Source organism: Panicum hallii, chromosome 2, assembly GCF_002211085.1.
Source record: "Panicum hallii strain FIL2 chromosome 2, PHallii_v3.1, whole genome shotgun sequence".
In the NCBI taxonomy this organism is placed as follows: domain Eukaryota; kingdom Viridiplantae; phylum Streptophyta; class Magnoliopsida; order Poales; family Poaceae; genus Panicum; species Panicum hallii.
Genome location: NC_038043.1, coordinates 3,734,610 through 3,761,216, shown reverse-complemented (window position 1 = coordinate 3,761,216; position 26,607 = coordinate 3,734,610). Strand labels below are relative to the sequence as shown.

Sequence of the window (26,607 nt, the reverse complement as noted above, 5' to 3'; positions counted from 1 at the left end):
TCCTTCTTCATGGTAAATTCACTAAAATTGCCCTTAAGCAAATATAACTTGGCCTCCTTCACACTTGATGTGCCCTCATGAATTTCCATGAGCTTTTCCCATATGTCATGTGCATTTGTGAGACTCTTGACTCTATTAAATTCAATCACACCAAGGGCACCAAAGAGCACATTGACCCCTTGATCATTTAGTATCTCATTTTCCTCTTCTAGGGGTGTCAAATTCTTTGAGTCCAAAATGATATATCCATCATTTACTACTCTCCATAGCTTTCTACTCATGGCTTTGATATGAGCCGATATCCTAGTCTTCCAATAATCATAATTGTTCCCATCAAAGAACGGTGGCTTCCCAACATGAATTCCATTATCACTAGTCATGGTTCTACTCCAAAATGGTTAAATCCGCAATTAATAGAGTACTTAGCTCTGGTACCACTTGTAGGATCAAGAACACCGACTAGAGGGGGGTGAATAGGCGGTTTAAAACTAAAATCAACAACACTAGAGAAATTTAATTAGTAGCAAAAGAAAGCCCTATGTCAAGCTACTACTATCACTAGAAAGGTTTGCAACCTAGGGTGACAAGATACAATTCAATCTCTAGTAGAGTAAATTGCTCAAAATTAAATGACAATTAAAGAGAGCAAGAGAGATAACCAAGCTTGACACACAAATTTATCCAGTGGTGTCGATGACTTGCCGGACACCCCTAATCCACGTTGAGGTGGATTCCAAGAATCAACCGCTCCTCTATCAAGAACCTCTTGATCTTAAGCTGGCTTGAACCAAGGAACCACTCCACACCTCGAATCCACTAGAGTTGCTCTTCACCACTCCGGTGAGGTGAGCACAAAACCTCTCACAACCGAAATCGGGGCTTCTCAACAACCTTCTTCAAGAAGCACACGAAATCACCTTCTCCAAGCCGTCTAGAGAGCGGCAACTCCCAAGAGTAACAAGCCAATGATCCTTGCTTGAAGATTCCCTAGTGCCACAAAGCTCAAACTCTTGATGCAATGCACTAGGAAGCACTCTCACTCTAAAAAATGCAAGTCCTTAGCAAGTGTGTGAGAGAGAGGGATGTCTTGGCTCTAGAGTGTCAAGAATGCAGTCCAAATGGCCAAGAGAGTGACCCAATGGCCGGGCATTGGGTATATATAGACATCCCATCAAAAACTAGCCGTTACAGTGTTTTCTGCGAGATCGCGGACCGTCCGATTTCAAAAACCGGACCGTCCGCCGTTATAAGCCAGAGAGACAGAGTGCATTTAATGCGTGTCAGAACTAGCCGTTACACCCCTGGCGGACCGTCCGCGCACAATCGGCGGACCGTCCGCAGTTAAGAGTTCCACAACTCCAGAGACGAAACAGTCTCTGGAACATCACTGAAATTAGCCAGCGGACCGTCCGCTCCAAACAAACGGACCGTCCGCAGTTCATCCTTGAAAAGCAAACAGAGACAGCAATGTTTCTGGTTCAAATTATTAAGAGACCTGCGGACCGTCCGCGCCCCAGCGGCGGACCGTCCGCAGAGCAGACCACAAGCCTGACCAGAGAGCACCCTTTCTAGAACAAAAAGGAGTTGGAGTGGCGGACCGTTCGCACATGTGGGCCGGACCGTCCGCCAGCCACATAAGATTTCCACCAGACCTTCTGTAACGGTAGCGGACCGTCCACGCACATGGAGCGGACCGTCCACGCTAGAGCAGTTAGCTCTCTAACATGATCTTTTTCAAAACCCGACAAAGCGTTGTTAGCCCTCATGCATGCATCTAGACATTTTGAGCAAAATGGCACTAAAGACCCGTCAAGCACGAGTACATGACCCCTCTTGATAGTACGGCTATCTATCCAACAAACCCGGTCACTTTTCATCCACTAAACGCCTTGTGACCGGTAAAATTCAAAAGACCCTATTTTATACCTTTGCCTTGAGCCCAAGCTTTGCTCATCGTCTCCAAAAATCCACACGTTTACAATTAACTCTCATTCATCCGTGGATCAACCTATACTCGTTATCTCAAAGGGAATTGTTAATCCACAAACCGTTGCCATTAATTACCAAAACTCGAATTAGGGGCCTAGATGCTTTCAAACGGCCAGTAACATAAAGACCTTCAAGAGGGCCTACAAGGAGTTGTACGATTATGCCATGGTAAGACGTGACAACTCCTCTGCTTGTAGTCGTTGTCGAATGGCTTGTCTTTAATCTCCCCCTCTGTGCAGAACGTGATCACTCATTCACAGAAGAAATCTGAGAAGCTGAAAGCCGTTGTGAGTGGTCACCAGGAGCTTGCTGCCAAGGACAAGCGCATATCCGAGGAGCTGACGAAGAACTGCTATCTGCAGAGGGAGCTCGACATGCTGAAGCAGGAACGGACTCGAGAGACATGGCTCCTCAAGAATGACCTGCGAAACCTTGAGAAAGCCAACTCTGAGCTCCAAGAACAACTCGAGGAGCAAAAGAAGGTGCACCAGGAGCAGCTCAAAGAGCAGAAGAAAGCGCACCAAGGTAAGCCCTTGCTTCCCTCGAGTACTTTCCCTTAACAGGTTTCCTTGGACACTAAAAATATCTTCACTGTAGAGCTTAGGAAAATCTTAAAATACAAAGAAGAGCTGCTTACTGACGTGAAGAATATGCTATATCGCCGTACAAATGACGTCGAGAGGCTGCAAAAGGTAGTCACCGATACTGAAGAACGGTTCGCCGGCTGCCTTCAGCAAATCAAGACGCTGGGCGTGGAGAAGGGGCGGCAGGAGAAGGAACCAGAGATTCTCAGGGAAACCACCCAGACGCTCATGGATATGGTGGATCCAACAGAAGAAGGCGAAGCAGACAAGCAGACCCTGCTGGAGCGACTTCGCGGGGCGCCGGAAAGAGTCGTCAAGTTCCTCACGGAAGCCCCGATCGCGTGCGTCAGCCATGCCCTTGCATTTGTGAAATCCTTTTGGCCAGAAGCTCCACTGGGAATGTTCGCGCAGGGAGTGGCCGTAGCCTGGGTCAAACTTGCGACAAGAAGTTGATGTACCATGAACGTGGCCGTAGCCTCCGTAAAACTCATGACAAGAAGTCAATTTATATAAAACATGCACGTAGCTGTAGCCTCCGTATGTTCACAGAGAAATTTACAACCCGAATCTTGTGATACATAGCCTCCAAATTGATTTGGAAGAAAAAGACCACCTGAGCGCCCGGAGATCAGCTATCTCCGAACATTTTCTCATGGGAAGAACTTGCGCAGGTTCTGAATGTTCCAAGAGTTCGGAACATCTTGGCCCTCGGGATATTGTAGTCGATACGACCCCGATCTTGTAACCTGCTTGACGATGAACTGTCCTTCCCACCTTGAGTTGAGCTTGTGTAGGCTGGACTCGTCTTGGATGCGACGTAGGACCAAGTCGCCTATACTGAATAACCGTTCCCTCACGTTGCGATCGTGATATCACCGAATCCCCTGCAGGTATCGAGCTGACTGAACGAGAGCGGTGCAGCGAGCCTCTTCGAGAGAATCGAGCTCTAACTGCCTCGCTTCGTTCGCCTCACCTTCATTGTACATTTCAACCCGTGGGGATTTCCACATGATGTCAGCTGGCAGGATAGCTTCAGAGCCGTAGACGAGAAAGAACGGAGTTTGTCCTGTGGCTTTGGACGGCTGAGTCTGGAGCCCCCAGATGACATGTGGCAATTCATGTATCCACTTTCCTCCTTTCTTGCTGTTTTCATCATAAAGTATTTTCTTGAGGCCCTCAATTATCATGCCGTTCGCCCTTTCAACTTGACCATTGGCCCTTAGGTGTGCAACAGAGACATATTTGACCTTGATGCACGCATTTTCACAGAACTCCCAGAACTGGTTAGCCGTGAAGTTTGATCCTAGGTCCGTGATGATGGTATTCAGGAAGCTGAAGCGATGCAAGATATCAGAGATGAAATCAACAACCCGATCTGGTGTGAGCTTGGCTATCGGCTTGTACTTGATCCACTTGGTAAACTTGTCGATAGCCACCAATACATGGGTGAAACCGCCTGGCGCCGTTGTGAAGGGCCCAATCATATCTAGGCTCCAGCAGGCAAACGGTCAAGATGGCGCTATGGTGATGAGACTGTGAGCCGGAACATGAGATTGCTTTCCAAAGAATTGACAATTTTGGCATCCCCGCACGAGGTCTTCAGCATCGGACACTGCAGTGGGCCACCAGAAACCAGCTCTGTATGCTTTTCCCACCAGCGTTCTCGAAGCTGCGTGGTTGCCGCAAACGCCCTCATGTATCTCCCGCAATATGTCGCAGTCGTCTTCTTTCGTGACGCACTTCATGAGCACCCCTGATCGTGCGCCACGCTGGTAGAGCCAGCTGTCGACCAGGACGAAACCCTTGCTTCTACGCATGACACGAGCTGCCTCTGCGCTTCTTGCGTCCACCCCTGCTGGAAGTTTTTGATCCCGGATGAAGTCGATATAAGCCTCTCTCCAGTCCTCCCCAAGCATCATAACCTCCCGATCAGGCTGTTGAAGGCCATCATCAGTGGTTACCTGAGGTGAGGACTTAATGGATGGCTATTTTAGCTCCTGGACAAAAACTCCCGCTGGAACCTATGCACGGGTGGATCCTAGCTTGGAGAGCATGTCAGCACCAACGTTATGCTCCCGTACCACATGATGAACCTCCAGGCCGGAAAACTTATAATCCAGCTTGCGCACTTCCTGTACATAGGCGTCCATCATCTCCTTGTTGCAACCCCACTCTTTGTTGACTTGCTGAACGACAAGAAGAGAATCGTCATACACAAGTAGTCGCTTGATCCCTAGTGATATCGCCAAACGAAGCCCGTGAAGCAAGGCTTCATGCTCGGCTTCATTGTTGGATACCTCCCAAAGGATCTGAAGGACATACTTCAACTGTTCGCCCCGTGGAGACTTCAACTGTTCGCCCCGTGGAGAAATAAACAGGACTCCAACGCCGCCGCCGTCGAGCTTGAGAGATCCATCGAAGTACATGGTCCAATGCTCTGGCTTGTCGACTGGAGCTGGAATTTGATTCTCCCTCCACTCAGCCATAAAATCGACTAGGGCTTGAGACTTGATTGCAGTGCGTGGCTTGAAGTTGATAGACAAAGTCCCCAGTTCCACTACCCACTTTGATATACGCCCGTGGCATCTTGATTGTGAAGAATATCCGCCAACGGAAAATCCGTAATCACAGTGATCCTGTACTCGTCGAAATAATAGCGCAGCTTTCTTTGATGCAATTAGAATTGCATATAAAAGTTTCTGAACTGCCGGGTATCGTACCTTAGATTCGGAGAGTACCTCGCTGAAGAAATATATAGGCCTCTGCACTCCAAATGCATGGCCTTCCTCGCCTCGCTCGACTATAATAGCACTGCTGACAACATGAGTTGTTGCCGCGATGTAGAGTAGTAGATCTTCCCCCGGCAATGGTGCTGTAAGGATCGGCGAAGACTGAAGGTGATGTTTCACATCTTGCAGGGCCCGCTCGGCCTCCTCCATCCGCTGGAACTTATCTTGGTGTTTCAGGAGCTTGAAGAAGGGTAGTCCTCTCTCCCCGAGTCGGGATATGAACATGTTCAGGGCTGCCATGCATCCTGTTAGCTTCTGCACATCTTTGATTGTGGCCGGAGCCTCCATATCAGTGATGGCCGTGATCTTCACAGAATTGGCTTCAATTCCCCGGTTGCTGACGATGAACCCGAGCAATTTCCCTGATGGCACTACAAAAACGCATTTGGTTGGGTTGAGCTTCCATCGAAATCTGCGCAGGCTGCTGAACGTTTCTTCGAAGTCTGCAATCAAGTCGTCGGAATTCCTGATCTTGATGACCACGTCATCCACGTAGGCTTCAACGTTCCGATGCAGCTGATCAGCAAAGCACATCTGGATCGCGCGCTGATAGGTTGCTCGTGCGTTTTTCAACCCGAAAGACACAGTTTTATAAGCATATGTCCCGTACAGGGTGATGAACGCGGTCTTGATTTGATCCTCCTCCTTGAGCGTAATCTGGTGATAACCTGAATAACAATCACGGAAACAGAGGAGCACACAACCCGCCGTCGAGTTGACGACTTGATCAATGCGCGGTAGCCCGAAGTGATCCTTCGCGCAATGCTTGTTGAGATCGGTGTAATCAACGCACATTCTCCATTCATTATACTTTTTTCGTACAAGAACGGGATTAGCTACCCACTCTGGATGGATTACTTCTTTAATGAATCCAGCCGCGAGGAGTTTAGCTATTTCCAGTTTAATTGCCTCACACTTGTTGTGGACAAATCTTCGCAGGCGTTGCTTTTTAGGCACGACCTGTGGGTGTACATTCAGACTATGCTCGATCAGCTCCCTGGGCACCCCTGGCATGTCCGCTGGTTTCCACGCGAATATGTCTCGGTTAGCCCGAAGGATGCTAGCGAGCGCGAGTTCCTATTTCTCACCTAAGCCCACGTCGATGACGGTGGTCTTAGACGAGTCACCCTCCTGGAGCTAAATCGTCTTGAGGGCCACGTCGTCAGTCGACTGGATGCTCGACTTGCTGGCCTTTCTCGAAGGGATCTCCAGCCCGGACTGGGAGAGCTGCTGCGCGGCCGCGAGTACTTCCCCTGAAGCATCTGGCACGCGAGTAGTTGAAGCATACTGGATCGCCTCCTGATTGCAATCGTACGACTTCTTCAAGTCGCCTCGGAGAGTGAGTACTCCACTTAGTCCTGGCATCATGAGTAGCAGATAAACATAATACGGCACTGCCATGAATTTGGCGAGTGTCGGACGACCCAGTATGGCATGATAAGAGGATTCGAAGTTAGCTACTTCGAATTTAATGAACTTGGTGCGGTAGTTCTCCCTCGTGCCGAAGGTGACTGGAAGAACTACCGTACCAAGTGGGTGCGCTGCGTTACCTGGGATGATGCCATAGAAAGGGGACTTGCTCGGAACCAGCATGTCCGTAAAGTCCAGACCCATCTTCCTCAGAGTGCTGGCGAAGATGAGGTTGAGACTACTCCCACCATCGATGAGCACCTTGGTGAGCCTGACTTCTGCCACCACTGGATCCAGGACTAGGGGGAACTTACCGAGCTCCGAGAAGCTCATCCACTGATCGTCATGGGAGAATGAGATGGGGACCTCCGACCAATGGAGTGGTCGTGGTACCGCCGACTCGATGGACATGATCTCCCGGAGAAGCAGCTTCTGGTCCCGCCTGGAGCCGAAGTATCCATCTCCCCCAAAGATGACGTTGACGGTCTTCGAAGCATCCTGGAACTTCGCGTTGCACCCTTGGTCCTCTTGGTCATCATCCTCGGGTTCCTTGTCCACCGGCTTCTTGTTCTTCTTGCCACCACCGGAGTTGCTGAATGTCCTCCTGAGGTGGTAACAGTCGATAGCCGCATGATTGGAGCCTGGATGCCACGGGCACTTCTTCTGCAGGAGCTTCTCGAACTCCTCCTGCGTTGTCGACTTCTTGCCCCGTAAAGGACGATCCACAGCCGCAATGAGATCATCTGGCTTGCGTTTTCGGGGTGGACCCGAATAGTCCCGCTGACCTTTGTCATTGCGGTTGTCATTTGGGCGCCTCAGATTGCTATCTTGGCACTGCGGGAACCGCACCCGCATCTTCTCCTCCTGTTCGGACCAGTCGTGCATCATATCACGAAGGCCCGCAATAGTTTTTGGCCTGTTCCGCCCGAAATCTCTGTAGATGCCTGGGTCGGTGATGCCGTTGTAGAAGCAGTCGATGATGTCATCCTCCGAGATGTTCGCGATGGTAGCGCAAACGTCGAAGAAGCAACGTGTGTAGGACCGCAGGAGCTCGTTACGTTCCTATTTACACTGAGCAAGATCGTGACGAGTACCTGCATGAGTGATCGCCCCCTGAAAGTTGTCGATGAAGACCTTCTTGAGCCGCTCCCAGGAGTCGATCGAGTTGTCGCTGAGGCTCTCCAGCCACGTGAGCAGCGCAGGGTCCAAAGCCATCAGGAAGTAGACGACCTTGGTGATGTTAGAGCCCCCTGCGATTTCAATAGCCGTGGAGTAGCAACGTAGCCATTGCTGAGGAGCTTGCTTGCCGTCGTACTTGGAGATGCCGATCGGCTTGAAGCCCTCAGGGAACTTGTAGCTGCTGAACCGCACAGAGAAAGCTGGGAAGCGGTTGCTACAGTCAGTTCCTTCAGTTTCGACTTCTTCGTGTACCTTGCGCCTGGAGTCGATCACAGACCGCGCATCACGGCCTTCATTGATGTGCTGGCGCAGGTCTTCTGGAAGAGGCTGATGATTGGCCTGCCGCAGGTTACCTCCTGGAGGTGGCTGCTGCCTCCCGCTAGGGGTCTGGCTCCCGCGAGCGTTGTCGTTGTTGTGGCTGGGCTGAGGTCGAGGACGACCGCCAGCCGTTCGGCTATGAGCCTGACTCCGGCTCTCACCCACGCGCTCCTCCCTGACGGTAGACGCCGGGTTTTGCTGATCCAGCTGGATCCAGGCCCTCTGCACGTAAAGAAGTGCTTGACGCACATTCGGATCATTACTGCGCTCGAGTATGGCCGTGACCCTGGCGATGTTGGCCACCGAAGTCCTGAAGCCCCGCTCGCTTACGGCGGCGAATTCAGGGTCAAGCTCGCGATGCATAGATCGCCTGTGCTCGTTGACCCTCCTCCGCCGGATTGTGTGGGCTCTATTCCTGGCCCTCCGTGCCTCACGATTGGCGTCGTTTTCGTCGTCGGCGTTGGCTGTGACCTCATCTTCAGATACAGCGTCGAATTCGACGACGGGGAAGTCGCCATCGTCCTCGCCTTCTTCCGCCATCAGCACCTGGCGAGAGATGAGCTCATCAGAGCTCGCGTCGACTAGTTCAGTCGACTCCTCTGCCATGGTGGCCAATGGCCTGCCTTCCTGGAAAGGCAAAGGCTCGAGGTGTGCCACAAGTCAATCCTCAGCTTCAAGTAGATCAGAATTGCTCATGCCTTTCCAATGCATGAAGCGCCCCTCCGGAGTGGAGGTGATCATCAGACTATTGGCGCCAAAACAACCCGAAGCCCCCCGACATGCGGTGGCTTCAGGCTTTTGGAGTCAAAAATCCAAGTCCTCCTCCAATATGGAGAGGGACTCGGAGGTGTTGGCCTCCTGAAGATCAGTGGTCAAATCGCGTTGGCCGAGTCGTGATCAGCTACGCGAGTCCTCAGATTGAAATGAGTCCAACCCAAGGAAAGTTGCTGCAGCGCCGGATGAAATCGCGCTGGAAGCAGAGTCCTCCTTGATCCTCGTTGCGGACCCATGAATTGACAAATCGTCGAGATCATCGACGAACTTGTCGAGGTCGCCTTGAGAAAATGCCACGGGGGTTTTCGGCTTCGTGTCGACGAGGAAACGACGGAAATCGCCCTCACCATCTGCGATGCAAACCCACGAGCTAAAAACAAAAGTTGTACCCTGAGAAGGTACTGACCTGGTGAACCGGAAAGATGCCATCGAGTTCGCCGGTGGATCTTCGATGCGCTCCCCTACCTGGCGCGCCAGCTGTCGGTGTTTTACCACCTGCACACCGAGGGATATACCCAAGGTGGTAAATTTGGGTGAGGAGACACCGAGATCAGGAACTCGAAGGTGCAAGGAACACAAGATGTAGACAGGTTCGGGCCGCGAGGTACGTAATACCCTATGTCCTGTATGGTGGTTTGTATTCCTTTGGGTGTAGGATGATCTGATGATCTTGTTTTGAGAGGGTCCCTGTCCCCCTTATATATCCGGGAGACCAGGGTTACAAGGATACTAACCAACACCAGCCAAGGAATCGTACTAGAACATATCTCGAGTAGATTCCTTCTGTATCGGTTAGCTTTATCTCCTATAAACGGGATAAATAAGAGATAAACGAGATAAATAATCGATAAGACAGACTTAATCTTTTAAACCTCTTTAAACTACGTTATGTACACAGTCCCGTGGCCCCGGGTCTGACACATCCTACCTACACTTACCACCTCGTGGGTCTTCGGTGGGCGTGGTGGTAAAACACTGATAGTACTCCCTCCGTTCCAAATTACAATTTATTTTTATTTTCTTAGATACATAGTTTTTAATATGTATCTAGACATAGTGTACATATCGGTGCATAGAAAAATATACGTATCTAGAAAAGTCAAAACGAATTGTTATTTGGGACGGAGGTAGTATATGTAAAGAAGAATACACTATGGTATCCAATAGTAAAAGTTTTAAAGGAAATTATTGTTTATGTAAAAAGGCAAAAGGAAAGTAAAGGAAACTACACTTACTCAAACTATATGCAATGAAGCTAGTGAATTTGCAGAGTAATGTCAGAACAAATGCCGCTTTAATTGGTTCTCTAAATGTAAGCTGATCCGAATCAGACGCTAAAAGGGAAATTAATCACAGAGTAATGTACTATTGTATAGTATCAGTTCAAAGCACCGTGGGAAAAGTTAATTCACCAAGGCGTTTGGATAAAAACTAATACCATTTGGCCGCATTAATTCTGTGATGGCATGCTTAATTTAATTTATGACTAGAGGAAGATGATTGATTTTACACTATCCGAATTAGCAATTACAACCATAGTCAAAAAAGTGAACAGCAAAGATCATCTTATATTTAAATTCCTTTGTAGGGACAACAAGAAAAAGAGATATAGAAGGAGTTAAAGGATGACTATAGTAAGTGCAGGATGCTGGTGCCTAAACTTACGTGTTTAGATACCCGAATATGGAATATCCCAAAGTTAACGGATTTAGGTGACACAAGTCCATATAAATAAATATACTAAAGGTATTAGTGGTGAAGATAATGTAGGAATATGTATTAACAATGGACAGCTAGAGGTTCTGAACACCGTGCTCGTAAAATTTTTATCACTAAATCATATGACAGTAGCACTACAAATACAAACAGGAGATGCATACACATACAGTTTTCTAATGCATGCAGAAGAATTGTAGGTGCTGAGATGACACCATGTGCTGTTTTTTTTTTGGCACAGAGATGACACCAAGTTATGGTTGAGGCTGGCCATACAATTTTGAATAGTTCTTATTATTCTTATGTGAATTACATTGCGGCACAGCATTATTTGAAAAAGGAGGTACACCGGAAAGGGGATAGCTTGCTAATTCACTGTTTTCTCTAGTAAACTATATAGAAAGTTAGAAAGCAATACATTCCTGGCAGAATTTTTTTAGGGGTTAGAGTACAAATAAAACTCTACCAATATGAGTAATCATCTGGGACTGACCAGGAACCAACCAACAACAGTGGCTAAGCATCTAGAACAGTTCTAGGAACCCCCGTTATCAGTTTAATAATGTCAAATATAGTTTTTCCAACAAAGCATAAACTTAAACAACAGTATAGAATTATACTCTTGGTACCTGCCACGACTCCTTGCAGCTATGTAGCTTTTCAAATGTTTAATTACTTCTCCAGACTTGACAAATGAAACGGCGATGAAATCTACACCTTCGGCAATTCCAAAGTCTATGTCAAGCCAATCCTGCACAAATTGTCACAAGAAAAGGAGTAAAATTATAATTTAGAACAGAGGGAGTAGTATGCTAAAACAAAAAAATTATAATTAGATTAAACAATCATTTTCATGGTATCTAGTGGGAAAAGAATAAATATAAAACCAAGCAAGATCTGAACTAACCCCAATTGCGGAAGGTTTCAGAAACTGCAATTATTATAAAATATATAATAGATATTGCCTTGAACGTCTAAAAAATATACTTAGGGTGTGTTCGTTTCCCATTATAGACCTCTAAAAATTTTAGAGGGCTCGATCCCTCTAAAGAATCGCAGTCTTATTAGAGGCCGGATTAGAGGGTTGTTCGGTGCCGAACCTCTAAAGTTTAGATGTTTCGGGTTTTAGAGGGGTGAAACGAACACACCCTTAGACTATTTCTATTTCCAATTGCCAGTTCATTCATTATTATTAAAGTGTCACACCAGCTAGGGGGTGATGAGATACTCCCTTTGTCCTGTAATAATATAGGGCATCCTTCCATTTTTATGATAAATTAAAGAGATGAGAAAATAATGCATGTACTCCTATTTAATGACTTATTTGGTTGTCATTTTGCTGATTGCATGGCTGGCTAGAAATAATTACTTTCCAAAATATGTTAGGATATCTAAATAGGTACAAATTTAAACCCTTCGATACACTATGCCAGAAGCCCTAATCTGAGACGCGCCCTAGGCAAAATGCTAGACGCGCAGGGGTTGCGTCCCGCATTACCGCGTCGCAAATTAAAAATTAATCTGAGACGAGCCTCACACGCGTCTCAGATTACCAAAATGCAAGACGCGCTTCCCTTACGGCGCGTCTCGCCTTGGCTTCACACAGGCGCCCCTGGGAGCCAAATGCGAGACGAGCTCTAGTTTAGGCGAGTCTCGCATTAGTCACAGATGGGAGACGCGCCTCACTTACAGCGCGTCTCGCCTTGGCTTCACACAGGCGCTCCTGGGAGCAAAATGCGAGACGCGCTCTAGTCTAGGCGCGTCTCGCATTAGTCACAGATGAGAGATGCGCCTCACTTATGGCGCGTCTCGCCTTGGCTTCACACAGCGCCCCTGGGAGCCGAATGAGAGTCGCGCCCTAAGCGAGGCGCGTCTTGCATTAGTCTACCCCCAACAGGGGCCTTTTTTCCCCAGCTGCATCCTAGAACTAGCCAGGATTTGGCAGCTGCAATCAAATACCTGCAAAAGATTTCAATTCACAGAATTCACCGCAACCATCACACGCATCCATACAATTCACACAGTGCGATACACACAAGCAAAGATAGTATTATATAACACATGTACAATCAATTAGCCTCGTCCAAAACTCAAAACAAGGCTCAACCTAACTCAAAACAACAATGATCGATAAGAACAATAGAGTACATGCAAATCAAGTCTCTCAATCTAGCTCAATGTCGCCTGCCGTGCTATAATAAATGGAACTCCCCCTTTGGGTTGATCACCTCCATCATGAGGAACCCCGCTAGCCTCTCTCGGATATCCTTCACGTTACCAAGCGTCGTTTGATTGAAATAATCATCTTCGTCCTTCGAAATATAATTACAAGCAGTTAGAATACAAGATGAAGATAGATATTTTTTAATTAGAACATGTGAGAATTCTTACCGTGAAATCCGGTTTCTCTGCAACTAGAAGCATGTTGTGGCAAACATAGAACCCACATGAGTTACCCGAGGGTTGCCGTGTGCACTACATGTCAAAGATAGATAGAAATTAGCATTTTGCGACACTTAGAACCAAGAAAACATCGTAATAGTAAAGCGATTTAGTTATAGTAGTTACCGTCCACGCGGTGTGATGTGTAAACGCAACTTGACGTTGCTCTTTGTATCCTTCTTCGGCCCTAAGATGCCTGTCAAGAGACCTAAACACAGACATCCAGATGTTATATTACAAATGCTTCTGAAATGGGCAAATGATAAAAAATTAAAGCAAACAACAAACTTACTCGTCAAGGATTGAGATGACTAGAGAATAATCACGTATCTGAGGCGCGCCCGACTCATCTGATGGAATGCTCGAGTCAAGGTAGAAGACTTGCTTGCTCCTGACATTGATGATGAGTGTAACCCAATGGTTGCCTGGGTTGTACGGCACCACAATGTGCTCCTTGTCAGCATGTACTCGCATGCACTTCACCATGTACCTAACCAAGTTGAAATGGAAACAAGCGGTTACATGTGTTAAATGGAAACAAGTGACTACATATGGCTACAAGTTGAAATGAAAACAAGTTTAACTGTTGCATGTGCGTACCTGACCAAGCTATCTCTATATGAATTCATTACTGTCACCGTCATCATCTGTGGGTCAATGTACCCACACTTCTTTCCGGTTCGACGCCTTGTGTCTTGTTGCATGTGCCTACACGATCCATATGAATTGAAATAGAAACGACTTAAATTGTTGAACGTATATCAAATGCATTGAAATGGAAACAAGTCTTAATCGACTTACAATGCAAAGCACCGAATGAGAGAAAGATCCAAAGCGTCGAGGTTGAAAAGGTCGAACAAATCGCTCCAGGCAACAATAAAGATGTTACGACTGCCCTCAAGCTGCAGAAAGTGCCTCTCTTCGTATGACACCATGATTTCCTCATGACGATTGACATTGCGCATGTAGTAGTTGTGCAGGTCCAAACAATATTGACCTGCTTTCCGAAGCTCAGGGACACTAAGCAAGGACTTTCCAACCTTGTACTTTGGATTCTAAGCACTTGCAACCGGGTGTTTTATCTGCTCCACCTTTTTCTTACCCTCTGAGATCTCCCGCTTCGTCGCGGCCTACTCTGCTTCTTCCTCACAGGATTAGCCTTGCTTGGCTTCTTGGGAGCGGTAGCTGGCTCTGTCGGAACAGGTGCAGGGGGGGTAATCTGAGGCTGAGTAGGGACAGGAGGATGCGGATCCGGTAACGCTTCCCATGTATCCGACAGCTGTGGCCATGGCTCAGAAAACGTCTGTGGCACTGCAGGACTCTGTGGTTGAGGTTCAGTGGTCGGTACTGAATCTGCATCTGCTGGATCAATATGAATACCAGCTCTCCGCCACTGAACCCTTCTCGCAACTGCATCCCGCAAAGTGGTGGTCATGTCATCTGGTGGCACATCCAGCTTGATATTCTTAGCAAACTCATGCAGGTAGTCAATCTTGACCACAGCACAATCAGCCCTGACCTGCAACAACAACAACAACAAAGCCTTTAAATCTCAAGCAAGTTGTACATACCAAAAGAAAAAAACAAAAAGAAATAGGAGAAAAGAAAAGAGAGGCAAAGACCAATGCACTGACCTGGACACCTTCAAGCTGGGACATACCGGGATACACAAGCCCGTTCCCGACCTCCAATCGAGATGAATCTCCGACCAGCTGCACGAGAAGACTGCATCGGGTCGGACGAGCCAAGCCATCTATCGTATCCGGCTCCACTGATGTAGGCACAATTGCCCTCTCTGTCCCTCTACTCTGAGAAGCACCCGCTGCAGTACAAGCGAAGCTGTCCCTTCTCTCTTCACTCATCGTACTCCCCGGCAAATCAGGGAATGACAATCCCTGAGACTCGAAGATGGTCTTTAGCTCTCCAAACATCTGCATCTTCACCTGAGACTCGATACTGGTCTTTAGCTCTCCAAACATCTCCATCTTCACCTGCTTTTTGATCTCATCTATGTCAACCTTTGATGAGGAGTCTCGAGTCTGCTTCCGGTATCTGCCTTTGTGTTCAGGGAACCCCTCCTTCCAGGTCAACTAACTGGAAACACCACGGACACGACCCCGTTGCTCACGGGTTCCCAAAGCCCTGGTGAGCGCATCAAACTCCCTCACTCCTTCATTTGAACCTTGGCTGCTCTCCATCAAAGCCCTTTGAGCAACTTCCTCAGCGCTCGTGCTGTAGAAATTGATATTGCCATCCTCCGTGAGCTTTGACCTAGCACGCATAAATGGTGCCAGCCGTCCCTCAAACGATTCATAGGGATTCTCAATGCCCCTCTCTGCCAGCATCTCATTCTCCTGCTCCCACTTGCGTTGCTTTCCAGCATATCCCGCTGAGCCAAGGTGGTGGTCAAGCTCGTTCCGCGCTCAGAGACCCCGAAAATACTCACTTGACTGTTGGAACTCGGGAGTATTCCACTTTTGAACAAGCTCATCCCAGGCTTCTTTGGTCAAGTCCGCATACTTGTCAAAAGGGTTCTCTTTCTTCTTCCAACACTTTAAAAGCCTGCACGACAAAACAATAAATCTGCATAAGTGACAGTAGATAATGAAAAAATGTTAGTAAATGACAATAGTAAGTGACAACACTTTACTTGTTCTTGTAGCTCCTCCAGGCTTTAGAGATGATCTTCATAGCATGCTTCGTAGCCTTATCGTGCAACTCTATCGGATATTCAACATAGGGTTGAATATTATTTTCGAAGATTCTCTTTTTGTCGTCCCAAGACAAGTCATCGAAATGTTCCAAGGTGAGTGGCACCCTTTGCCGGGCAGTGAGGCCACAAACCCGTGCTAATCTCACCAAGATTGACGGGTCTTCGGGTGCTGCCTCAGAATTGAGCCGGCCACAACTTTTCACATCTGATGGCCACGTTGTCTGTGACCTTTTCTTTCTGCCAGCACCAGACGTGCTAGCTCCTGACTATGACCGTGCCGGCCGTCCTGATGATGCTCTGTCATCTGTAGGTTGCTGCACACTGTCCGGACAACTGGACATCGTGCTACACGAGAAAGAAAAAAAACAGATACAACCATAGAGTAAACGCTCCGAATCAGATACAACCATAGAGTAACCGCATGAATCCCATACCTAGGCCTAGACATGCTTAATGCTTTAGTGATACATATTCTCGCAAAGTAATCTCCATTTTTTGAAATATATGACTTAATCTTTGGTCATTAACCGCTCTCTTTTTTTTAATTTGGCTAGGTTGGTCTCTTTTTGCTCTTGATAATTTGATTTGTTTTGAATTCTGTGTAGCAAAACATATTATGTGTGTCCATGGAAGATGTTTCTTGCCTCATACATCCATATGCAGGGTATGAACACTGACTAATTAGAAAGGGGGAAAGCTCACCTACGGCGGCAGTGGACGACGCTACGGTGGCTTGGGGCGGCGCCGCGGGGCCGGGGACGACGGCGCGACGGCTCGGGGAAGGCTCGACGGCGGCGGCACTCGCGGGGACGGGAGCTCGGGCCCGGGGGGCGCCGATAGCGCGGAGCGGCGCTGCGGGGCCGGGGACGACGGCCGCGAGGGAGTGACGGTCTGGCTCAAGAACGACGGGCGGCGCGAGAGGACGGCGCGGCGGCGGGGAGCAGAGAACGGGTGTGAACGATTTGAAAATTTGACCTAAGTCCCAAGAAGGCCGAGGGGCGCGTTCTAAATGCGCGACGTGCTCCCGTGCCTAAGGCGCGTCACGCATCACCATGCGTGACGCGCGTTACCTACGGCTCGTCGCGCATTGCGATATACGCGACGCGCCGTAGGTAACGCGCGTCTCGCCTTTGATGCCCCCTAGCTGGTTGCCGGATCAGGCGCGCGTGGGGAGGGGATTTTGTCCCACCTCGCCAACGCAAGGCGAGTGCGTCCAGCTTATAAGCTTGGGCGGTCCTTGCCGTTTCGAAATTACGATACATGTACGTTTGAGCCGCTATGTCCTCTCTTTGCCCATGCTTGCGGTGTGGGTCTGGGGCCCGATGGCTCCCTGCGGGTCGAACCCGTTCAATCTGTTCGTGGTACCCTGCGGTTGAGCCCGGTGGCCCCGGACCCTAACCGGGGGTAACTTTTTTTTTGTTTTCTCTCTTTAGGCACAAGTGTTCCTATAATTATGTCTAACTTCCATCAGAATCAAAGCTTAAAAGTTTGCATGTTACTTAAGAAAAAGTTATACAAAATACTTATCCAAATTAAAAGGCTAAGCCAAATTAAAAAAAGTCATAGAGTTTATGTTGGATATCAATTATGTGATTTTATATTTGAAACCCACATACTTAAAGGTCACAGATTGTTATCATGGATGAATCAGAGAATGCACCCACAAAATCACAGCGATGATATCAGTCTAAAACAAGAAACAAATGATTTGGTCAAGTTGTGTACAAATTTAAAAAAAATACTATGATGATATAACAAATATCTACACTGCTACCTCCACACATACACACACTTGCGCACACGCATACACATTATATATATACTACAACTGCAACACAAAACATTTTGCACTCATATTGACACATTAAGCAGCTGGAGGTGGAGACCCCAGACACCATGTAAAGAGCAGTACATATCATATATTGTTTTGCAGACAAATCGAGGAAATGGGACACGTGTTACTCCACGTTGGAAACTAATAGGATGTAATTTAAAACATAAGAGGAAATAAGAGGAAACTAATCAGAACATGTTGGTCTGCGAAAAAAATAGAATCTTAGAAGTTAACAAAAATTGAAGCCACAAATAGAATATAATCACGAAACAGAAGGTACATAATAAAGAAAATGATGTTATTTTAACCCGTTAACATATATCAAGTTCGAAAAAAAAACACCAACATAAAAGCTAGTAATAAGTCTACCTAAGTCCCAAGAAGGCCGAGGGGCGCGTTCTAAATGCGCGACGTGCTCCCGTGCCTAAGGCGCGTCGCGCATCACCATGCGCGACGCGCGTTACCTACGGCTCGTCGCGCATTGCGATATGCGCGACGCGCATTACCTACGGCTCGTCACGCATTGCGATATGCGCGACGCGCCGTAGGTAACGCACGTCTCGCCTTTGATGCCCCCTAGCTGGTTGCCGGATCAGGCGCGCGTGGGGAGGGGATTTTGTCCCACCTCGCCAATGCAAGGCGAGTGCGTCCAGCTTATAAGCTTGGGCGGTCCTTGCCGTTTCGAAATTACGATACATGTACGTTTGAGCCGCTGTGTCCTCTCTTTGCCCATGCTTGCGGTGTGGGTCTGGGGCCCGAGGGCTCCCTGCGGGTCGAACCCTTTCAATCTGTTCATGGTACCCTGCGGGTTGAGCCCGGTGGCCTCGGACCCCAACCGGGGGTAACTTTTTTTTGTTTTTCTCTCTTAGGCACAAGTGTTCTTGACATGCCCCTGCCATAGGGAATGCGCGACGTTCGTTACCTATGGCGCGTCGCTCATATAATAATGCGCGATGAGCCATAGGTAACGCGCGTCTCGCCATTCATGGTTGCCTGTATTTGTTCAGTTCCAGAACTGAATGGTTCAGTTCTGGAACTGAAAATTCACACATATTCGTATCTCACAAATATGAATTCGTACTTCACAAATATTCACACATTATCATATCTCACAAAGGCACAATTAAAGTCACACAATTACCATATTTCACAAAGGAACAATTAAAGTCACACAATTCCCCTACTTGACAAAGGAACATTAATATACATTGTGTGCCCAATCATTTTGCTACTTTCCGTTGTTCCCTTGGTTTTTTGAAATTCTTGACTTTTTCTTTATGGTCGTTGCGCAAGTAGGGAGTTTCGTTGGCCGATGGTATTCTTGGCTTGATCATTGAGGTGGCGAAAGGAGGTATCTCATCAAACTGATCAAACTCTTCCTCCTCGACCGCATTCTCAACACCGACGATTCGCCGTTTTCCAGGTATAACCACCTTGAGTCTTTTGTTTGTTGTGTCAGAAACATAGAACACTTGAGCCACATGTTGTGCGAGGACGAAAGGGTCCGTCTTGTATCCGTGACGGCTAAGATCGACACTAACGAACCCGTACTTGTCTTTTTGTACACCTCTATTTGCATCAACCCAGTTGCAACAGAAAAGAGCAATTTTAAAACCGTGAAAGTCAAGCTCCCATATCTCTTGTATTTGACCATAGTACGCAGTTTTGTCCTCTCCGTTAACATCGTAAGCATCAACACGTACACCACTATTCTGATACATGCTTTTCTTATCTTGTCGTTCGGTGTAGAACGTGTATCCATTTATGTCATACCCTTGGTATGTCATAACGGTGAATATAGGACCAAGAGCCAAAATTTTGAGTTGTTCACTTATAGGAGTATCTGATCGTGAAATTCGATTCCGGAGCCAACCACAGAATTTATTCATGTGTTCCTTTGCTAACCATGATTCACTGTGTAGAGGATTCTCTCTAAGCAACAGCTCCTTGTGCTCATCAAAGTACTCAGACACAATGTCCATTTGTTGCAACACGTGGAAATGAGCCCTATGAAATAAATCTCGATCTGGAATTATAGCCTTCTTCCCGATCGTCCCCGTGCCTGTGAGCCTCCCCTCATGACGAGACTTGGGGACGCCAACCGGGTTACTCGGGTCAGCGTAGTTTAGGGCCCACTCAATGGCTTCCTCTGTACAATATCCTTGTACCATGCTGCCCTCGGGGAAAGCTCGATTTCTTACTAGCGACTTCAAGATGCCGTTGAATCTCTCGTACGCATACATCTGGTGAAGGAACACAGGACCAAGTAGCTTTATCTCCTTGATAAGATGGCCCGTGAAATGAAGGCTGATATCGAAAAAGGCAGGTGGAAAATACATCTCAAGAACGCACAAAGTTTCATAGTGCTTCTTTTCCAATGACTCAAGATCTTCTTCACTTAGAACCTTTTGACCAATTGCATTAAAGAAAAAGCAAAGGTTCATAATAGCCTCCCGAACATTGACCGGTAGGATATTCCGAATTCCTACGGCAATCATCTGCGTCAGCAATACATGGTAATCATGAGACTTTATGCCGGGAGATAGCTTTAGATCAGGCTTGATACAAGCTTCGAGACGTTGGTTGAGTAGCCAGTTGGAACTTTCACACTTTTCAAGAACTCGCAAAACTCCTTCTTCTCATTTTTTGAAAGGGTGATGCATGATGTGGGCAGCTCCATTCCTTTAACGGAGTCATCATTGAGCCACAACTCTTCTCTAATTTTCATTTTCTTCAGATCAGCTCGTGCATGTGCGTGATCTTTCGTTTTTCCGTCCATGTTAAGCAATGTGCCGAGAAGGCTCTCACAGACATTCTTCTCCACGTGCATCACATCAATAGAGTGGCGGACGTCTAAGTCCTTCCAATACGGTAGCTCCCAGAAAATCGACTGCTTCTTCCACATGTCATCTTCTTCAACAACGACCTTCTTGCCCTTCTTGCCTTTCTTCTCTCCTTTCCGCTTACCGAGGACAACATGGACATTCTTAACTATTTCATAGACATCATGACCTGCGAAATGCGGTGGAGGACGCCTCTTCTCGGCCTTACCATTGAAGTGATCACACATGTTCTGGAACGGGTGTTTCATTCCAAGGTAGCGTCTATGTCCCATGTACACTATTTTTTTGACTCACTCAAGTACTCAGAGTCTGTCTCTCTCAAACAATGTGGGCACCCGCAACCTACTTTCTTGCTCTGTCCGGACAAGTTCCGTGCTGCTGGAGAGTCACTGATAGTCGCGAACAAAATGGCTCGAAGCTGAAAGTACTCACTCTTGTACTCATCCCAGACCTCCACTCCTTTACACCACAGCAACTTCAGATCGTCAACCAAAGGACTGAAATAAGTGTCGATGTCATTCCCAGGTTGATGTGGCCCCGGTCTCAAGCCCGACAGCATAATGTACTTCCGTTTGTTACACAACCAAGGCGGAAGGTTGTATATCGTCAGAACAATTGGCTAGGTGCTATGTGTGCTATTGTTCATGAATGGGTTCATGCCATCTGTGCTCATTGCAATCCTAATATTCCTCGGATCTTCCGCAAATTTAGGATATCGCAAATCTATGTTCCGCCATTGTGTGGCATCAGCAGGATGTCTTATCAACCCGTCCACCTTATGCTTCTCCTTGTGCCATCGCAACAATTCTGACTCCTTTTTGTTTGCAAACCAGCGCACCAATCGTGAAACAATTGGAAAGTACCAAAACACCTTTTTAGGTCCGCCCTTTGTTCTGTTGCAGTCCTCATCATCACCACCATCTTTTGTACGGTTGAATCGATCGAGTCCACAAACAGGGCACTTCTCAAGGTCCTGATAATTCGAGCCACGATAGAGAATGCAATCATTCTTGCACGCATGGATCTTTTCCACCTCCAATCCCAACGGGCAGATAATCTGTTTGGCCTCATAAACGGTCTCAGGGACGGTGTTGCCTTGTGGAAGTATGTCCTTAAGGAGTGCTAACAACTCCTTGAAACTGCCATCACTCCATCCGTGGATTGCTTTCAACTGGAAAAGCTTCACCATCGCAAATAGCCTTGAGTATTTCAATCCACAACCAGGATAGAAAGGTTTCTTAGAGTCTTCGATCATCCTCTTGTACTTTCCGAATTCGCCTCCTTTGAACTCATCGTCACCGTGTCTGTCAGCATTGCAAACCATCTCCTCTATGTTATCAACCTATCAAGCCAGACATGAAAAGTCATATTAGCACGACCTTATTATACTAATTGTAAGCTTTATTATGGGGCCAGGTTTGAGTACTACCTGTTCCATGATGTCGGCATTGCTCAACCCTAGTATATCCGCCTCATCCACATCGTCGTCCTCTTCTTCGACAACGCTATGGACCTCCCTCTCCACATAGGAATCCCTACTCTCTGCTTCATTAAGTCCTTCTTCACCGTGTTTATTCCAACATCGATAATCCTCCATGAATCCATGTTTGATCAAGTGTGATTTCAACACGTGCTCTTGAAGATATCGCTTCTCATTTTTGCAATTTTTGCATGGGCAATAAAGATACTGTATACCATTGTCCACCATATCTTTCTTCGTGTTCTTAATGAAGGCTTGAACACCATCCATAAACTCCTTGCAAAGGCGTGGACCATACATCCAATGTCGATACGACATCTATATAGAATATGAAATCAAAACGTTAGGATTCTCATAGTTTGAGGCCATGCACAACTAGTGTTTAAGTTCAAATATTGTTAGATGGCAAATGACATGATATCATGTGCTAGAAAAAATATCAAGTACGACGGTCATTTAGATCTAGAGTTGCGCTAAATTTTATTGGCCCAAAATAATCGACATCATGTCGGAGGTACCTTGCCACTGCCCCCGCGACACACGACAGCAAGAAGAGGCACGATCGTGCTCCAGCCGCCCGCCGCGACACGCTCCCCACGAGATCTCCACCGCCCGCCGCGGCAGATCCACCCAGCCGCACATCCGCCAGCACCACTTTCCCCAGATCCACCCAGCCGCACCACCAAAGTATCAGACTGCAAGTTCGGACAGCTTGTTCGGACCTCCAGACCCCCAGGCGGGTCTTGTCTGAGGTGGGAAAAAAATGCAAGACGCCCATGATCTGAGACGCGCCATCCAGTGGCGCGTCTCCCATCCGCATGATCTGAGACGTTCCATCCAATGGCGCGTCTCCCATCTGCATGATCTGAGATGCGCCTTCCAGCGGCACGTCTCCCATTTGTCTCAGTAAAGTAAAGCGAGACGCCGAGCGCCTGGCCGATGGCGAACTCGAGCCCGCATGATCTGAGACGTTCCATCCAATGGCGCGTCTCCCATCTGCACGATCTGAGACGCGCCTTCCAGTGGCCCGTCTCCCATTTGTCTCAGTAAAGTAAAGCGAGACGCGTCCCGGCTATTTATCGACAGAAAATTATAGTCACGAGATGTACTGCTGAACGAGATGACCACGGCTGAAATCCCCCTCCCCAGCGTCCCGGAGACCGAGGACCTCGCCACCACCAAAATCCCCCTCCCCAGCGTGCCGGAGACCGCGGCGCTCGGCATCACCCTCCTCGGCGCATCCTCCGAGACCGCCGCGCTCCCGGACTGCACCGCTTCGGAGATCACGGCGGTCGACACCGGCAGATCTGCGGCGCCTCCTCCAGCGGGCTTCTCCACCACCAGCCGCAGATCTGCGACACGGGTACCCCCCATTGTTGCATGTATTTGTTGGAATCGTCGCATTCTGCCTGAATCTGCATCAAACCCACGAAACCCACGGAGGAAGCTTTTCTTTCTTTGCTTTAGTGGTAGTACTCTATCGATTTCTATTGTCTCACACCCACGAAACACGAGCTGGTCCAGGATGAAATTCCCGAGCTGGTCGAAGCTGTTTAGCTACTTCGGCGGCTGCCTCCCCTGCAGCGACTGTTCAGTCACCGTAAACTGCTAAACTGCTGTAACTCGGGGAGCAACAACGCTTACAGCGGCAAGGAGGATGATTCAGCTCGCGAAGCTGCTAGCGCTCGTAAGCCAGCGCCATTGCCTGATTTAATTTCTATGTAATAATTAATTGTAATAATAATTGCCGGATTTAGCGAGACATTGTAATGTATTGTGAGATTATTTGAGACATTGTAATGTATTGCTGGATTTACTAATATGTAATGTAAGCCGGTTCGTTCGGTTTCAACGGATTGATTCCAAAATAATATGTAATGTATTGTATGCTACAGACGCCTCCCCCCCCCCCCCGCGCACCCCCCTTTTGGGGGCCCTGGATCAATGCGAGACGCGCCTTACTAAGGCTCGTCTCGCATTAATATGCGAGACGCTCCTTAACGTGGCTCGTCTCGCATTACTTTAAAGCCCTCCCATGGCGCATTGAGGTGGGAATAAATGCGAGACGAGCCACGTTAAGGCGCATCTCAGATCTCAAAATGATCGGAGACGTGCCCTCCCACGGCGCGTCTCGCATTTGTCTCTTACCCTCCCCCACCCCACGCAGCGCCGCGCCCGCATTTTTAGCGCGTCTCTCTTTCTGTAATCTGAGACGTGCCCTTAGAGGCTTGTCTCAGATTGCTTGCTCCTATTTGCTGTTTTGGCGTAGTGATATCTTGTATTTTAGAATGGATGGAGTAAACATTTTCATAAGCTTACCACACCAGTTTCATACGTGATACCGCAAATCAAGACACAGCTGTATACGAAGCATAGCGTGTAGTTGGCAGATAAACGGAGATGCAAACCGATGAAAACTAGTGTCTGTTCGGTCGACGTGTAGGTGATGTTCCAGAGGCGGCTGCTCCTGGAGCTTGACCTTCATTAGGAGAGGCCAGTCCTTGTTCTTGGTGAGGATGGGGCCAGTTCATGGCCTTAAGGACAACGACGGATGATGGATCACACACCAATCAAACTTCTAACTGCATTGTTAAAAACAATAAAATGGAAGTCATTCAGTAAATAATGTTGCTTAACAAAAACAAGGAGTACTGAATAGGTGTACAATCAAACTTCTAACTGTATTGTTAAAAACAATCCAAGTCGAAGGGTGAGATAATCTCCGTTTTGGCATAGTGACATGGTGATTTTTACCAAAACATGATGACTTTTACCAAGCACTTTATTTGAGTTACATTGACAGACTTGAAAATGACTACTACTTTCACGGTCCAGTGTTCGACAACAATCTGAATGCATACTTTCCGTCCTATAATGATTTCAAACGTGAGCTGAAAATCTAAATCAACCAAACATTCGATGTAGAAAGAACTCTTCGTGAAATGCTGGCTCGTGAGCTGAAAATCTAAATCAACCAAACGTTCGATGTAGAAAGAACTCTTCGTGAAATGCTGGCTCGGTAGGTTTTGTAGAAGTATGAGACTACAATGTTGACATTACCACAACCTTTTTCTCTCACCAAAACTGTAACAAACACATTTCTGGCCTGTTTGGTAGAGCTCCAACTGATCCTAATTCTCTGTGGGAATTGATTCTCTAAGAGAAATGATTCTGTGGCTAAAGGTGATTCTCTAGCATAAACTCTTAAATTCTTAAAATCAGGATGGAGAATCACTTTACAGAATTAGAAGAATCTATTTTTTTCCAGCTCCCTTAGTTCTACCACTCCACAGAATCAGTAGAGAATCACTTCTATGTGAAAAACTGTTTAGCAGAGCACCTGCGGACTCTGCCAAATGCACCCTTCGTCGAATACGTCCAACGGTCCAAGTGAATGAAGGCCTTCACTCTGATAACTACAACGCAAAGGCCTAACCGGACAGCAGCTTACATACAGGCACCTCACCTCCGCCTTGGCCGAGGCCGCGCCGCCGAGGTCGCCCATGTGGATCTCACTACCCTCGGTGTCCATCGCATGACGGCGACTGTGAAGCCCTTCTCCTCGTTGAGCCTCCTGACGGCGCGGATGACGCCCCGGTGCCACTCCCGATCCCCGTGGCATATGTTGACGCGCGCCACGTTCATCCCGCCGACGGCGAGCGCCTCGAGCTGCTTCGGGGATGAGGTGGCCGGGCCAACGGTTCAGACGAGCTTGGTGCAGCGCGTGCTCCGAAACCCGTTCTCCCGCAGCTCGGCCTCCGTGGCGGCGTCCACGTCGATGGGTGCGAGGATGCCGTTTGGGTTGGGGAAGGCGGTGAGGTCGGAGGCGGCGGCCGGGGAGGCGGAGCAGAGGCGGTGGAGGTGGGGTAGGCGGGGGCGCGTGGCGGCTGGGAAGCGGAGGAAGGGGGAAGGGGAGGGATGGGAGAGGGGCGAGGGGCGAGGGCGCGGGGCCCTTGCGGGCCGCTGGTGGGTGCATGAGGGAGTGCGCGGCGGCGGCCATTGCGGTGGCGGTGGTGGGGGAGTGGATGTGGGAGCGGAGTGGAGGGAGATGCGGTGTGCGTGACAACCTTCTTCGATGGGGTCGCAGAGATTGCGAGGCAGGCTCCCAGCTCGCTTGGGGAGCATCGCTGCAGGAGCGTGACGTGGAGGAGTGAGCTGGCGGTTGTGTCCTACGTGAGCAGCACGTGCGCGGGCATCATGTCATTGTCAGTTTGTGCTGTACTAAATATGGTTAAAACTAAAGATTTAATATCGTTGTCAGTTTTTGAGAGGATGGCTCAGTCATCTTGTACCTGATTTATATGAAGCAAAATTCGAACTACTGTCTCTTTCCTAAGTTCGTTTTATCTTTTCTAAATACATATATCTTTACTATACATTTATATCTACACTAACTATATCTACATACATAGTAAAATTATATATTGAGAAAAAATAAAATAAATTATAATTTAGAAAAGAGCTATATTTAGATATATAGTAAAAATTATATGTTTAGAAAAATTAAAATAAATTATAATTAGGACAGAGGGAGTA

The 26,607-nt window shown here is 47.8% G+C and overlaps 1 protein-coding gene and 1 long non-coding RNA gene across 3 annotated transcripts; both read right to left on the bottom strand.

Moving 5' to 3' along the window:
- Window positions 1-13,658: 13,658 nt before the first annotated feature.
- On the bottom strand, window positions 13,659-15,334 carry LOC112880095. 2 transcript variants are annotated; one of them, XR_003226234.1, is made up of 4 exons: window positions 14,836-15,334; window positions 14,003-14,720; window positions 13,802-13,909; window positions 13,659-13,691 (listed from the first exon to the last, which is right to left on the bottom strand). XR_003226234.1 is itself a non-coding variant. In XM_025944581.1 (2 exons), the coding sequence occupies exons 1-2, from the start codon at window positions 15,184-15,186 to the stop codon at window positions 14,280-14,282; spliced, it is 792 nt and encodes a 263-aa protein (XP_025800366.1). In that variant the 5' UTR covers window positions 15,187-15,334; the 3' UTR covers window positions 13,905-14,279. The 2 variants fall into 2 exon arrangements, 1 of the variants encoding a protein (XP_025800366.1); XM_025944581.1 differs by lacking the exon at window positions 13,659-13,691 and having other exon boundaries at window positions 13,905-14,720.
- A 9,047-nt stretch (window positions 15,335-24,381) lies between these two features.
- Window positions 24,382-25,778, bottom strand: LOC112880099. Its single transcript, XR_003226238.1, has 2 exons — window positions 25,538-25,778; window positions 24,382-24,653 (listed from the first exon to the last, which is right to left on the bottom strand). It is a non-coding gene; the product is annotated as an uncharacterized LOC112880099 (long non-coding RNA).
- Between the last annotated feature and the right edge of the window lie 829 nt (window positions 25,779-26,607).